The 15,028-nt window shown below is 44.5% G+C and overlaps 2 protein-coding genes across 2 annotated transcripts in view; one reads left to right on the forward strand and one right to left on the reverse strand.

Annotated features, from left to right (window-relative positions):
• Window positions 1-64: 64 nt before the first annotated feature.
• Rpl9 (ribosomal protein L9) lies at window positions 65-5,834 on the forward strand. The gene is made up of 8 exons (XM_048364260.1): window positions 65-122; window positions 540-586; window positions 676-791; window positions 1,107-1,202; window positions 2,321-2,453; window positions 3,459-3,539; window positions 5,154-5,268; window positions 5,747-5,834. Exons 2-7 carry the CDS (start codon window positions 541-543, stop codon window positions 5,258-5,260), a joined length of 579 nt encoding a protein of 192 aa, XP_048220217.1. The 5' UTR covers window positions 65-122; window position 540; the 3' UTR covers window positions 5,261-5,268; window positions 5,747-5,834.
• Window positions 5,835-9,515: 3,681 nt separating this feature from the next.
• Klb (klotho beta) overlaps window positions 9,516-15,028 on the reverse strand; it is a 30,568-nt gene continuing 25,055 nt past the window's right edge. The window contains 3 exon segments of the mRNA XM_048364622.1: window positions 9,516-10,368; window positions 10,845-11,406; window positions 11,409-11,990. Coding sequence (XP_048220579.1) covers window positions 9,980-10,368; window positions 10,845-11,406; window positions 11,409-11,990 — 1,533 coding nt within the window. The 3' untranslated portion in view covers window positions 9,516-9,979.

Here is a 15,028-nt window from a genome sequence, read left to right on the forward strand (position 1 = left end):
CCCCTCTGCGATTGGCTGCTTTCGCCTACAGTCGCGCACTGATGACGCAAGACACCGGGTTCTTCCGGGCTACAAGACCGTGATGACGAAAGACGCTCTCTCTTTGCCCCATCTACTGCGAGGTGAGGATGTTTCTTCTGTGTTCTTGTGCTGGGGGGAATCTAAAGCCATCGGCTCCGGGAAAGTCAGCAGCGCGGGTCCGACGCCCTGAGTCCTCATCCTGATTGTCCCCCGGCGCAGAGAGCGCCCTATGAGCCTGGCAGCGCCAGATAGAAGTTCTTCTCTGGGCTTTTAGGCCTGCTCCAGTTCCTTCAGTCTTACCGCCATGGCGCGTCCGGATAGGACTCCTAGGGTTGGACAGAGCGGAAGCCCGTTGGGCTTCGCAGCACCCGAATTCTTAACACTCCTGGCAGTCTGGGGTACTTGTCTCGTTTCTCACATCCCCAGCCTTTCAGCCTGTGGGAGTGGAACCCTGAGCGCCGTGTTTGGTGGAAAATCGCACCCCCGCCAGCCTTCTGATCCCACTGTTTGTGTTTCAGAATGAAGACCATTCTCAGCAATCAGACTGTCGACATTCCAGAGAATGGTAAGAGGTTCTTGCTTGTCTTTCCCTTTTCTCTGTTTTATTACTCCGTGCTTTAAGCCTTGCATGCTCACGAGCTCCTCATCTCCTAGTCGACATCACTCTGAAGGGACGCACGGTGATCGTGAAGGGCCCCCGCGGAACCCTGCGGAGGGATTTCAACCACATCAACGTAGAACTCAGTCTCCTTGGGAAAAAAAAGAAGAGGGTAATGTGGGTTATTAACTTCTGAGCCCTTAGGGTAGGTGGGGGGGGGGTAGATACTAGAATTGCTTTTTTTTTTTTTTAGAAGCACGGCTTCACATTGCAGAACTGAAGTCTGTTGTGACTTGAACAAAATATGTGGGACTTACTATTCCTTAGCATTGCTGTGGTGTATATAGTAGCAAAATGTGTGGTTGGATTTTCCTATATGAAAATGTCTTTAACTACAGTAGTTGATGGAATAAATGAATGGAACGGTTCTCCTTAAAGCTTGCTTGGTATGGGTAGTCTCTTCTAATATAGTTTTATTCTGTTACAGCTCCGGGTTGACAAATGGTGGGGAAACAGAAAGGAACTGGCCACCGTTCGCACTATCTGTAGTCATGTACAGAACATGATCAAGGGTGTTACACTGGTAAGCCACCTGATCAAGCCTTTTTTTTTTTTTTTTACCTTTTGGAAGAGGTTTTTCTTTATGCTTAGAATGTAGATGTATAGTGCTGAAGAAATTGGTTACATGTGTGGACTGTAGAACTTGGCTAAACTAAACATAACCTAAGTGGTGGGGTTGTGTGTGTCTGTCTTGCTAGACCTTAAACCCAGGACCTTTGCATATACTGAGAAAAATCTACCCGATTTCCAGCGTTGATTATTAATACAAAGTATGCTATATCCTGAGTGTGTGGTGAAGGCTTTCATTAGTTGTGTGCCCGTTACTTGGGGATCCTTTGTATGGATAGGAAACTATATAGTTTCTTATCTTCCTGTCTTTTCCTAAGTACATGTTAGGTGCATATATGCTATAAACGCCCTATTGCCAAAATAAAAGTTTGTGCTGAGGTGATTTTTCTTTGCATTAAAACCTGGCACTCTGCCTACCTTGTGTTAAACCCTAGTTCATGGTTCCTCCTTTACCTTTGCTCCCAGATTAAATCGACAGTACTGACCCTGTTATATTTTCCCTGATTTCAATTTCAATGTGGTACTTTGGGTACCTTAGTGTCTTGGTAAATGCTATTCTGGTGTCAAAGATTTGGAACTTAGGGTTCTCATTTTAAAATAAGCTTTTTTAAAACTGCATAAGAAAATAACTGGTGTAGGGACTGGGAATGTGGCCTAGTGGTAGAGTGCTTGCCTCGTATACATGAAACCCTGGGTTTGATTCCAGAAGTAGCGCTGTGGCTCGAGGGGTAGAGTGCTAGCCTTGAGCAAAAAGAAGACAAGGGCAGTGGCTCAGGCCTTGAGTTCAAAACAAAAAAGAAAATGGTTTAAAATCCAAAGAGGACAAAAAATTGTGCCTGTGGTGTATAGTGATGACAATACATGACGTTTGGTATAGGTGACAAAACTTTGACGCCACAACACCTAGTGCTGTGTGACAATGACAAGTAACTGGTATCCTACCAAAAAATGTAAGACTGAAGCCAGGTGTGGTGAATACCTGTAATTAAGTGCTGGAGTGGAGGCTAGAGTTCCAGGGATCTTGGGCTACCCAGTGAGAACCCAAAATTCAACGGCTTTTGTTTATCACAGGGCTTCCGCTACAAGATGAGGTCTGTGTACGCTCACTTCCCCATCAACGTTGTTATTCAGGAGAATGGGTCTCTAGTTGAAATCCGAAACTTCTTGGGTGAGAAATACATCCGAAGAGTTCGGATGAGAACAGGTATGTGTATGCGCTCGGGTATGGTCCAGATGCTATTCCTTACATCTCTAGAAGGTTGGGGTTTTGCATTGCGTAGACTAAAATCAGACCAAAATAAAAGTTTGTGCTGAGGTGATTTTTCTTTTTTTCTTTTTCTTTTTTTTCTGTTTTCTTTTTTGGTACTAGCAATTGAACCAAGGACCTTGCAAGTGGCAAGTGCTTTGCCACTGAGCTACATCCCAGCCCTGAGGTGATTTTTCTTTGCATTAAAACCTGGCACTCTGCCTACCTTGTGTTAAACCCTAGATCATGGTTCATGGTTCCTCCTTTACCTTTGCTCCCAGATTAAATTGACAATACCGACCCTGTTTTATTTTCCCTGATGTTTTCAATTTCAATGTGGTCCTTTGGGTACCTTAGTATCTTGGTAAATGCTATTCTGGTGTCTGATGGTGGTCAGATTTCAAAGCCATCTTTTCATAACTGCTAAACTCTTGGTGCTGTGTAAGTCAGAGTTTCAAATATACAGAAGCTAGTAGGCTGGTTTGCAGGATATTAGAGCTTGTTTGTGGATGTGTTGAGGACTGATTGGGGCTCCAAAAAGCAAATGCTCTTAAGGAGTTATAGCCCCTGCTCTATTTGTTTTTAATTTGCTTTTGTTAATTGATAGTATATATTTTTAGGCCAAAACATATAGTATCAATTTTTTATTCCTGTGTATTTAATTTTAAAAAGTATTAAAAATAACTTACTAGTTATACGGGGAGGTTGTTTTCCCTGTTAGGCCTCCACGTGTCTGTACCATATTCTAATTTGTTTTAATTGCTCTGTCTCCCCCCAAAATAAGATCCCACCAGGTTTTCTTGTTTTGTTTTCATAATTATAAGCACTCTATTTGATAGTACTCTCTCCTCTATCACCTTCCCTGACAATCTCCACAAGTCTCCAAAGACTTAGACATTATTATACATTTTCTATGCAGCTTTCATACTGACAGCATGCAAATGTCTTCCTTTTTTTTTTAAGGTGTTGCTTGTTCTGTATCTCAAGCCCAGAAAGATGAATTAATCCTTGAAGGAAATGATATTGAACTTGTCTCAAATTCAGGTTTGTATGCTTAGTATCTGTAACAGTTCCTCAAAAGTGTTGCCTAAGTCTTCTAATACATAGCACTATAGTTATTTCATTGGATTTTTAACAGAAGTTTAAGTGAAAAGCCTATCTTAATGACATTCTGATACTTTTTGAGAAATGTGTCACTAGTTTTGTCAGATTTACAAAAGTACAGGACAATATATGGTAACAGTCTGAGCACTAGTTCTGTGTGCCTAACAAGTTAATGCTGCTTGTTGTACTGTTCCACATTGACTTTATGGAGAATTAATTCCACATATTATGCAAAGGCCACTAAGTTAATAGTGTTTCCTGTGCAGAAATTTAATATTATTTTTAGCCTTTAGCTATCCAGTAGGTATTCAATTACTGACAAAACAATTCTCAAATATTTGTCATTACAGTTTTTTTTTTCTGGTTTTGTAACCTAAAATGGATAGGCTGTTGAACATTCCACATTCAAAAGTTTTGTACAGTGGTGGGTAATGGGATCTTCAGTGTTTATTTTAAATAACAGTAAGTTCTTGGTTTAAGAAGGAAAGTATAGGACAGCTGGTGGCTCATACCTGTAATCCCAGGTACTCAGGAGGTTGATATCTGGGGATTCAGATTCCATGCCAGCCCCGGGCCAGAAGTTCCATAAGACTCTTATCTCCAATTAACCACTGGAACACTGGAAGGGGGCTCTGGCTCAAAGAGGTGGAGACCTAGCCTTGAGCAAAAAAAACTCAGACGGTGCCCAACTCCTCAGTTCAAGCACCATGACTTGGCGGGGGAAGTACAGGACAGCCAGGTACTAGTCATACACACCTGTAATCCTAGCTACTCAGAAGGCTGAGATCTAAGGGTGGTGTGATTCAACACTGGCATGGGCAGGAAAGAATGTCCATGAGGCTCTTACCTCCAGTTAACCACCAAAAGCTGAAGTGGAGATGTCTTAATTGGAAAAGCAGTGCTTCCAGCAAAAGAAACTCAGGGACGGTTCCCAAACCATGAGTTCAAGACCTAGGACTGGCACACACACACACACACACACAAATTAGGACAGATGCTGAGCAAGTTGGAACACCTGCAATCCCAGCAGGATGAGTTATGGCCGGCCAGCCTGCAAAATTGTATCAAAGTCCCTCCTTCCCAAGAAAGTGTGTGTGTGTGTTGTAGTTTCTTATCATTTGGCCAGTCCCAGGGGTTTGAACTCAGACTGGGCACTGTCCCTTAGGTGCTTTTGCTCACTCTACCACTTAAGCCACAGGGCCACTTCAGCTTTTTCTGTGTGATACTGAGGAGTTGAGCATGGGGCTTCTGCATGCTAGGCAAGAACTCTACTAAGCCACAATCCCAGCCCTGTATTATGCTTTTAACGTGACTGGAAACACAGTGGCTTCACCTTCATTATGAAATAAATTGCATATACACTGTAGTTTACTGTTGGCCAAAACAATGGTATGGTGCAGCATATGGCTAGGTCATGGGTTTTTCTGCAATGAGATCTCTGCAATATATCCCAGGTTGGCCTTGAGATTGAAATTTTACTGTCTCAGTATTTGAAAAGAAACAGCAGCAAGGTGAATGTAGCTGATGAAATAATTTTCATTTTTAATCCTATAGCTGCTTTGATTCAGCAAGCAACAACAGTTAAAAACAAGGATATCAGAAAATTTTTGGATGGTATCTATGTTTCTGAAAAAGGAACAGTTCAACAGGCTGATGAATAAGATCTAAGGTAGGTTCTTTTAGCATCTGTAAGTTTATTGCTATCTTAAATGAAAATCCTGATTATACTAGTTGTCTTACATTTATGGGGCCCTGGTTTATTTACCAGCACTGCAAAGGAAAGACATGGAAGTCATAATGGCAGCAGGTGGGGTGTGGCATTTTGTAGAACAGTAACGCTTTCAGCATATGAGCAATGAGGTTTAGAAGCTATTTTTTTTTTTGCCAGTCCTGGGGCTTGGACTCAGGGCCTGAGCACTGTCCCTGGCTTCTTTTTGCTCGAGGCTAGCACTCTGCCACTTGCCACAGCGACACTTTCTGGCCATTTTCTGTATATGTGGTGCTGGGGAATCGAACCCAGGGAAGTATATGAGGCAAGCACTCTTGCCAATTTACTGTGAACAGATATTTTAGATTAAAGAATACTTTCAATTATTTAGAATAGAACATTTGGGACAATGATATTGATTAATTTATTTGTTTTTCAGTTAACTCATCTTCAGAAACACCATCCAGGATCCTGACAACCAGTTTGTGATACTTCAGTGATGCAATAAAAGAATTCTATTGACTTGAGACTTAATCTTTTTCAGCTCCTTGCCAACTACATGGGTCGAGGAGGGAGCAGATAGGATTTTATTTTTCTTTGGGAACAAGTGGACGACTCCCTGATGCTTGAGGGAGTAACAATATTTTGGCAAGGGGAGTGTGTTAGCATTGGCAGGAAGTGCCTGTTGGTGGACAAAGAACTTTGGGATGATCCTGTTATTTAGTATGTTTGATGAGGCAGTGTGCCCTAGACACATAGGTTTGGAAAGACTGAGAAGAGGAACGGTGCAAGTTAGAAAATGCAGTTCATTTGAATTCATTGTGAACATGGGATAGGGCTGTCATTCTAGCACTCAAGAGTCAGAGGCAGGAATTTAAGGCCAGCCTGGTGTACTTTGTGTTCTAATCTATCCTGGGCTACATAGACCCCATCTAAAAAAAAAACTCAGTCCTTCTGCTATTCTAGTCTCTAGAACTGAATTTTTTTTTTCTTTTGCCAGTCCTGGGGCATGAACTCAAGGCCTAGGCACTGTCCCTGAGCTCAAGCAAGTGCTCTACCACTGAAGCCATTTCAGTTGGAACAAAGCCTCGCCTGGGTTGCCTCAGAACCTTATTGCTTCCAGTTTCTCAAGTAGCTAGGTTTACAGATGAGTAAACACCATTCCTAATACTTGGAGATGGTCTAAGTAGTCTTGGGTTTTTTTTATCTGCTCCAACAAGCTTTGAGTGCCACTCTCACATCTCAGCCTCCATCCATGGTAGGTAGCATTATAGGGTGAGCCACTGTACCCAACTCTGGTGATCCTTATTTTTTCCTTGTCCCATAGCTAATCCATTTGTGATGTAGAAAAGGGTCTTCCCCTCACTTTTTTTGTGGTGCCAGATACTTAAGACCTTGCACTGCTCACTGAGCTGTACTTTGTTCTGTGTTTCTAGATAAGAATAGCACTTCCAAGATGTCTACTTGGAGGTGTGTGTGGTAATGTTACCTATATGCTCCTGAATGCTGTGTTCTGTCACAGGCTCCCAAGTGTTGGGATTATAGGTCATACTTTTTTATGTGGTGCTGAGGAATCAAACCCAGGGCTTCCTGCATGCTAGGCAAACTATCACTGAGCCACATTCCAAGCCTATGGGTACAGTTTTTTAGCAAGCTCACTTCAGAGCTTGACCTCAAATTGCCTTACAATTTTTTCTCTCTGAGAGGCTCTTGGAAGTTGGACTGTTAAGTGGCTTGTTTATATGTCCTATTAAGTTAGAATGGTGGCAATTACTCTACCCTCATGCTGCACCAGATTTTGCTCATGGTATTTATGATGCCTTTTTCCTGCTAGAATGTATCTAGTGAAGTTATATGTAGCTATTTGCTGAGTGGGTTGTGCTCAGACTGCCAGAAAGTCACAAATTGTGGGACTGGAGGGTGATTTTTGGAAAGCATCAACAGTTTTTCTCAAGTGAAGACTGACCTCAGGGCCTTCCCATTTGTTAGGCAAGTGCTCTTCCACTGATGTAAATCACCAACCCCTGGCACTACTGAGAGAAATTTCAGATATACGTGTACATATATCAGGGTTAGAGATGTTGATACTGAGAGTGCCAGTGTGCAGTTGATTGGGGAGTAAGATTCCTCTGAGTAGATAGGTATATGGTTGTACCCACTGGTAACTTTGACAGCTAGGAATTGATTTCCATTAACTTGGGTGGGCCAATTTCCAGGGAAGGGGCTTTGTTTTAGTGTGGATAAATACTTGCATATTACCAAGCTTTGGAATGCAATTCCTCAGACTTGAGGTCTGTGTCCACATTTTATTAATGAAAATAAAAGCTGGTATACAATCTGGGAGATAAAAAGGAAGTGTTGAAAAGCCCAGTCACAGAGCCAAAATCTTAGAATTGTGTCTTTAGTTGACTATAAACAAATTTCTTTGGACTAACTGGAAATCAAACATTTAAGCCATGTTTTGGCTCAATTTCTAGAGGCTAAATGCTACAGTTTTAACACATTTATAAATACCAAGACAAGTGAAATACAGTTTTATTAAATACACAAAGTGGAACACAAGTTGGATATTAAGGTCATAGCTTTCCCTGCCCTTATCTACCAGTCTACAAAAGCTACAAGTTTTGTAATTGGCCTTTGACACTTGGAAAACCTGAATGTCGGAAAACCTGAATGTCCTGGTAAGTATTACAAGTCACGTGCAGTTATTTACCTGTTCTCCAAGACAGCAGGAGGATCTGTCACGTTAGGCAGGCTAGGAACGCCACTACTGTTTATGGCAAGGCAGTTAAGTTTGGAAAAGGGGAACCTGCTTTAGACTTAATATGAAATACTGGAGGGCAGTGGATTTCAAAACATGAACACAAAATATTTGAAGCATACTAAAGATGAGAAAGCAAAACTGGAAAAACTAGTTGCAAATCCTTATTAACCAACTGGCTCATCTTGCTGTGTGTGTGTGTGTTCCATCAGTCATGGGGCTTGAACTCTGGACCTGGGCACTGTCCTGAGCTCTTCAGCTCAAAGTGCTCAACCGCTTGAATCACTACCAGTTTTCCAGTAGTTAATTGGAGATAAGAGTCTCACAAACTTTTCGGCCTGGGCTGGCTTTGAATCTGTGATCCTCAGATCTCAGCCTCCTGAGTAGCTAGGATTACAGGTGTGAGTCATGGTGCCCAGCCAGTTTTGAGAAATGCTTTTTCAGCCTATAGCTGCATGCCTCCCGTCTAGCCACTAAGCTGGGTGGGAGGCTGAGATTGCCAGGTGCTGAGGTGCCAGCTCAGCCTGTACAAATAATGTCCCATGGCTTTTGTCTTCTGATGACACACACCTGTGATCCCAACAATTTGGGAGAAAAGGGGTTCTGAGATGCTATCCTAAAAATAATCAGTGCAGAAACAGGGATGGTGTAATGGCAGGGCCATGAATCCGATACCTCCAACCCCCAGTACCACCAAAAACATTCTTTGTAAAACACACTTTAAAATCACTGAGCCTTGGGGAGAGGAGCCTTTGTGTGTGTGTGTGTGTGTGTGTGTGTGTGCGCGCGCGCGCGCGCGTGTGTGCGCGCACGCCAGGCAGGCCTGGGTGCTGTCGCTGTGCTTTTTCACTCAAGGTTAGCAGCCTACCATTTGAGCCACTTCACCTCTTGCTTTGGGGTAGTTAATTGGAAATAGAGTCTCAAGGACTTCAGCATCAAGGCTGGCTTAGAATCATGATCTCAGATCTCGGCCTCCTGAGTAGCTTGGCTAGCTAGGATTATAGGCCTTGAGCCACTAGAGTGGTTCTGGGATCCTCTTGATAAGAAAAAGGCAAATCGTACAAAATTTACATGAACACATTTCTAGGCCTCTGAAGGCTTTGAAAGGGGCTCTTTAGTTTTAAACTCCACTATAGCAGTAAATCTTTTGTGCTTTTATCTTTTCACCTCAGAAGAAACTCATATTCCAAATTGAGTTCTTAGCAAAGAATGAATGATTTACATGCACCACCACAAGCCTACTTGGCAAGAAGAAATATGCAGTGTTCTTTTTGGTTTTGTTTAGACAAGATTATTTCCCATCCATTTGATTAAAATGGTCAATCATAGTGTCTTAAACTTCACTGCCGCATATTATCAACTACAACAGCAATTATGCCCTTGAACTCAAGGCCTGGGCACTATCCTTAAGCTCTTTTGCTGAAGGCTGGCGCTCTACCACTTGAAGCCACACTGCCACTTCTGGTTTTCTGGTGGTTAATACAAGTCTCATGGACTTTCCTGCCCCAACTGGATTTGAACTGGGATTCTCATATCTCAGCCTCCTGAGTAGCTTCCAGTGCCGGGCTCAAAATTTTATTCTGAAAGATAATTCCTTTACCATGAGTAGTTACTTGTATTTAATAGGAAACAGTGAAATACAACGTTCACACTTCCTGAAGCCATAATCAGGCATAATCAGAGGCTAATCGTCAGAATGAAGCCTTCAGCTCCAACCGCTGCGTTCTCTGATGTCTGTCCGCACAAAGCCACATTCACCTGGGCCACACTACAGAGATATCAACTGCCATTACCAGGTTACCCCGTAGCACAGATCATCTTCCTACAGTACAGGTCTGTGTTCCGCTAAGTTAGCAGTATATGGAACTGGAGTGAATTTTTTAGCTGTTATAGCAATGGAAATAAGGGAAGTTAGCTAAGAACTCTATTGTGGCCTTTCTTTAGTGGTATGTGTTGCAAGTTTTTTGCTTTGCAAAATTTTCTTCTCTTTCGCCGATGAAAGACAGTGAGGGATAGTAGCAGAACCAGGGTGAAGAAGCAGCAGCAGCCGAAGAATATCAATGGTTTCTTCTGCAGGAGAAGGGAGCAGACCTGGCACTCGGTGCTGCTCTGAGTCTGGATACATCTAGAACTACTGTTCTGGGAAGGGAAGCCATTGCTGCTGATGAGCTTGCTGTAAAACTCTGTGGAGGATTTAGCCTTGAAATCAGACGTGAAGAATCCATATCTGGGTTTAGATTTTTCTTCAGTCAGTTTGAATGCATAGTACCCTTTGATTTTGACCTTATCAATCAGGTATGCTGAAAAAAATCAGAACCAAACATTATTCATCACAAATGTAGGATAAAGTGTCTTTGAAAAAGAACTTAGTTCTCATTGAAACAAGCTAAGGTCATGTCCATAAAAGTCATAATTCTCATTAAAAGCCCCTTTTATGATCCCTATAACGGTGTGATTAATTGGAGACTCTTCATCTCCACTTAATCTCCCGAAATCTGTAAGTGGGGCTGTGTCTCAAGTGGTAAAGCACTAGCCTTGAACAATGGAGCTTAGGGACAGCGCCCAGGCCTTGAGTCCAAGAAAATTGTATAGCCTGAAAATTGTACTAGCGCGCGCACACACACACACACACACACACACACACACACACACACACACACACACTGCAGCATTTTCATGGGAAGAAAACAAAAAAGAGAACCCCATCCCTCCCTGTATCTGAGTATCTGAAATGCCCCCCGTCCCCCCCCCCCCCCCCCAAGTCACCCAGCCTGACCTTTGAGCGCCTCCTGCACGTAGGTCTGCAGGTAGTAGGTGCGGAGCCGGTCGTGGTCGGGCGCCGGGTCGTCGATGCCGCTGGCGGTGACGTGCACGTCCAGGTCTCCGTAGCGGCGGCGGATCCAGCGCAGCAGGCGGCGCGCACCGCGAGGCTCCACGGCCAGGCGCGCGGGGGAGCTGGGCCGGGTGATGTCCTGCAGGAACTGCAGGTCGCGGTCGGCGTCGGCGCGGCCGCCCCGCTGCGGCTCGTGCAGCACCAGGCGCGTGGTGAAGTGGTTCAGCGCGCAGAAGTCGGCGGCGCCCCGCAGCAGCCGGCGCTCGGCTGTGCTCAGGACCGGCAGCGCCGAGCGGGACAGCCCGCGCCGCGCCTTGGAGGCGATGTAGTCCCGCATGGCCCACGGGTAATCCCCGGTTTTGAACAGGGGATCTGCGAACCAGGCGATCTCGAACTGCAGGAAGCGCTCGGCCGCCTGCCGGTGCGAGTCCACGTAGGGGTTGGCGGGCTCGGCCCAGTCCGCGTGCAGGGACAGGGACACGAGCCCGCGCTGGACCGGCCGGTACCCCGCCCGTCGTACAAGTGCCACACCCTGGCGTGGGCCAGCAGCAAGTGGTGCGCCGCCCGGTAGGTGTCATTGCTGGTCCGGTTGTAGATGTCGCTCAGCCTGTTGGGCTCATTGATGGTGATCCAGAGTTTCACCAGGTCCCCCAGCTCCTGGAAGCACAGCCCGGCGTAGTCCTGGAAGGCCTGGGCGGTGGATGGGTTCAGCCAACCGCCGCGGCGTTGGAGAGGCCGCGGGAGGCCCAGGTGGGCATGGGTGGGGTAATACAAGGTGACCATGGGGGAGATGCCGAGCTTCAGCCCCTCGCTGACCACACACCTGTAGTACCTGAGCACTTGTCGGTTAATGACGGACAGGTTGCCCGTGGGAAGGATGGAGGCCCAGTCCAGAGCAAATCGGTAGTGGGTGACTTTCATTCTGGCCAGCATCTCCAGTTGTTTCTTGATGCTGACAAAATCCGTGCATTGGGCTGGCCGTGTTTTCAACTTTATCCCTTCCACACGGTGCAGCAATCTGTTACCCGTGGCATTCCACACGTACAGGTGCGGGTCGGTAAATTGTGGGGAGGAGGCCATGAACTCTGGCTGCAAGACAAGCAAGCACAAGTCAGATCAGCACAGGCTGCTGACTGAGGTGTTTATCACTAAATCCTCCCAGAGGAAGAAGGGCGCGATCCCACGCTGCCTCTCTCTATGAGAGAGAGAGAGAGAGAGAGAGAGAGAGAGAGAGAGAGAGAGAGAGAGAGAGAGAGAGAGAGAGAGAGAGAGGGAGGGAGAGGGAGAGAGGGAGAGGGAGAGAGGGAGAGAGAGAGAGGAGAGAGAGAGAGAGAGAGAGAGAGAGAGAGAGAGAGAGAGAGAGAGAGAGAGAGAGAGAGAGAGAGAGAGCTATTTTCTCCTGGTCAGAGAAAAGGCCTGAAGGGCAATTCTCCCTTCCAGCCCTTGGAATCTCCAGGGAGACCAGGAAGCATAGTGAAGGGTTGGCTTGGAAAATGAGTTGAGAAAAAGAATGAGAAACCATTTTCCAGCTCATTTGACCTAAAAACCCAGGTTGCTGCTATATAATAACATAGCCTGCGTTTACATAGCACGTTTCTTATGTGAGTCTGTTCAAATACATCAGGAAATTGGCTTGGTTGCCTCAGTGAAAAGCATTTAGAAAAGATGGATTCTAAGCCTTGTTGTAAATTTGAAGACAATGAAGAATTCCTGTCATGGAAGTGTTCACTGAGATCAGTAGTCAGGAGGCATATTGACCCCTGCCATGGTTTCTAAGAGAGGCTGGTGGGGTCAGGGAAGGCAATAAGCCCCTCCTACTTGCTAAAGGCAACTGGAAGACCAAGGTACAGCTTGATGCTGCTGGTGGCTCACACCTGTAATCCTAGCTACTCAGAAGGCTGATACCCGAGGATCATGGTTCAAAGCCAGCCTGGGCAGGAAAGTCTGTGAGGCTCTTATCTCCACCTAACAGCCCCCCAAAAAACCAGAAACGGAGCTGTAGCTCATGTAGTGCTAACCTTGAAGAAACAAACAAAAAAAAAGCTTAGGGGGCTGGGAATATGGCCTAGTGGCAAAAGTGTTTGCCTTGTATACATGAAGCCCTGGGTTCTATTCCTCAGCACCACTTATATAGAAAAAGCCAGCAGTGGCACATGGCTCAAGTGGCAGAGTGCTAGCCTTGAGCAAAAAGAAGCCAGGGACAGTGCTCAGGCCCTGAGTCCAAGGCCCAAGACTGGCAAAAAAAAAAAAAAAGCTTAGGGACAGGGCCCAGAACCTGAGGTCAAGGGGGAAAAAAGACTAAGTGGCATCCCATTTGCATTCATTGTCTTTCCCAACCATGTGCCTGTGAGAACGTAGCATTTATTCATCCAACAAGAGACCATAGAATGTTTTCTCTATGCAAGAACAGATAGTAAAATGTCCTGTAAACTCCCAAAGCTGACTTTTTAATCTGACTGTGTCATTCTCTACCTCTTTATCATGGAGAAACTCCTATCCTAATCTGTCCCCTTTGAAATTCCGGCTGGATAAGTGTTTAGTGACAGTGTTGTGTTGCCCACCTCTCAGGTGTGCTGTGAGGACTTAATTCCTCAGGAAAGTGCTCTGTTAAAGCACTGGGCAAGCAAGTCATGACTTGAGGTTAGTTTTTCCTGGTTGCAATAATTGCCTGCTATGTCCTTATGCCTAAACTAAAAGAAAAACATTTCCAAATTAAAGATTAATAAGAGCAAGTAAAAATCTGTACTTGTGTTAAAGTACTGTTTCTTCTCATGATTCAACTTAAATACAGCAGAAAAAAATGATGATAATTAACCTCTGGTAAATATTTTCCCCCTAATTGTTTTCTTTTCTGTCATCTTTCATAGTCTAATTACAAAACCACTAACTGTCCACTTGCCATCTGTCAGCCAGTTTATCTAGAACATTAAAAGAACATTGATCATATGAGCATAAAGTCAAATCTGCAGGGGCTGAGAATGTGGCTTACTGCTAGAGTGCTTGCCTAGCATGCACAAAGCCCTGGGTTCGATTCCTCAGCACCATACACAGAAAAAGCCATAAGTGGTGCTGTGGCTCAAAAGGAAGGTAGAGTGCTAGCCTTAAGCAAAAAGAAGCCAGGGACAGTTCTTTGGCCCTGAGTCCCAAGCCCCAGGACTGGCAAAATAAATAAATAAAAGTCAAATCTCTATGAGCCAAGTGCTAGTGGCTAATCTTAGCTACTTGGGATACTGAGGAGTGAGGATCTCAGTTCAAAGCCAGCTCAAGCAGACAAGTGTGATGAAACTCTTATCTTCAATTAACCAGCAAAAAGATGAAACTGGGGGTGTGGTTCAAGTGGTAGAGTATCTAGCAAACTCAAAGTTCTGAGTTCAAAAACCCTAATACTGCCAAAAAGGGGGAAGAAAAGGAGAAGAAAACGTAGGACATGATAGAGAATTATCGGTTTGGGAGTAGAGAAAAGCCTAATTATTATTGTTACTTTTGTAGTAGTGAGGTTTGAACTCTGGGCCTCACACTTGAAGTAGGCAAGTGCTCTATTACCTGAGCCACACCTGTAGTCCTTTCTTTTCCCCCCTTAGTTATTTTTCAAATAAAAATCTTGAGATTTTTCCTGGAGTCATCTTTGGACTACAATTTTCCTTCTTCTGCCTCCTTCCTTGCTGAAATTACAGATTTGAACCACCATATCTGGAAAACTTGATGGAGGCTGTTTTGAACACACATTGGGAAGAGTTGAGGAGTGAAATGTGTGGAGAAATTCCACTGGGATAGAGAGACCTTAGGAGTAAAGATAAATTATGCAGATCCACACACCACTTAAATAATGGAGGGCTGCTCACAATTTGCTTTTGGCCAAAAATCTGTAAATTTTTTTCCCTATAATTCTCATATTCTAAACAAATGTCTCACTCAGAAATGGTTGTTAAGTTCCCTCAGAACCTTTCTGGCAGACAGCCTCTTTATCTCTTCATTTTCATCATCAACTGTGAGTTCTGGTTTATGGCAAAATGTCAGAAAGCATTGATTTCCCTAGTCCTCTCTTTCTCTTCCTCAGCTCCCCTTCATAATTTCTAAGTAAGCATTGGAATTTATTGGTTAGTTGGTTGGCCATGGGGCTTGAACTC

The sequence above is a fragment of the Perognathus longimembris genome, chromosome 16, assembly GCF_023159225.1.
Source record: "Perognathus longimembris pacificus isolate PPM17 chromosome 16, ASM2315922v1, whole genome shotgun sequence".
Taxonomy (NCBI): domain Eukaryota; kingdom Metazoa; phylum Chordata; class Mammalia; order Rodentia; family Heteromyidae; genus Perognathus; species Perognathus longimembris.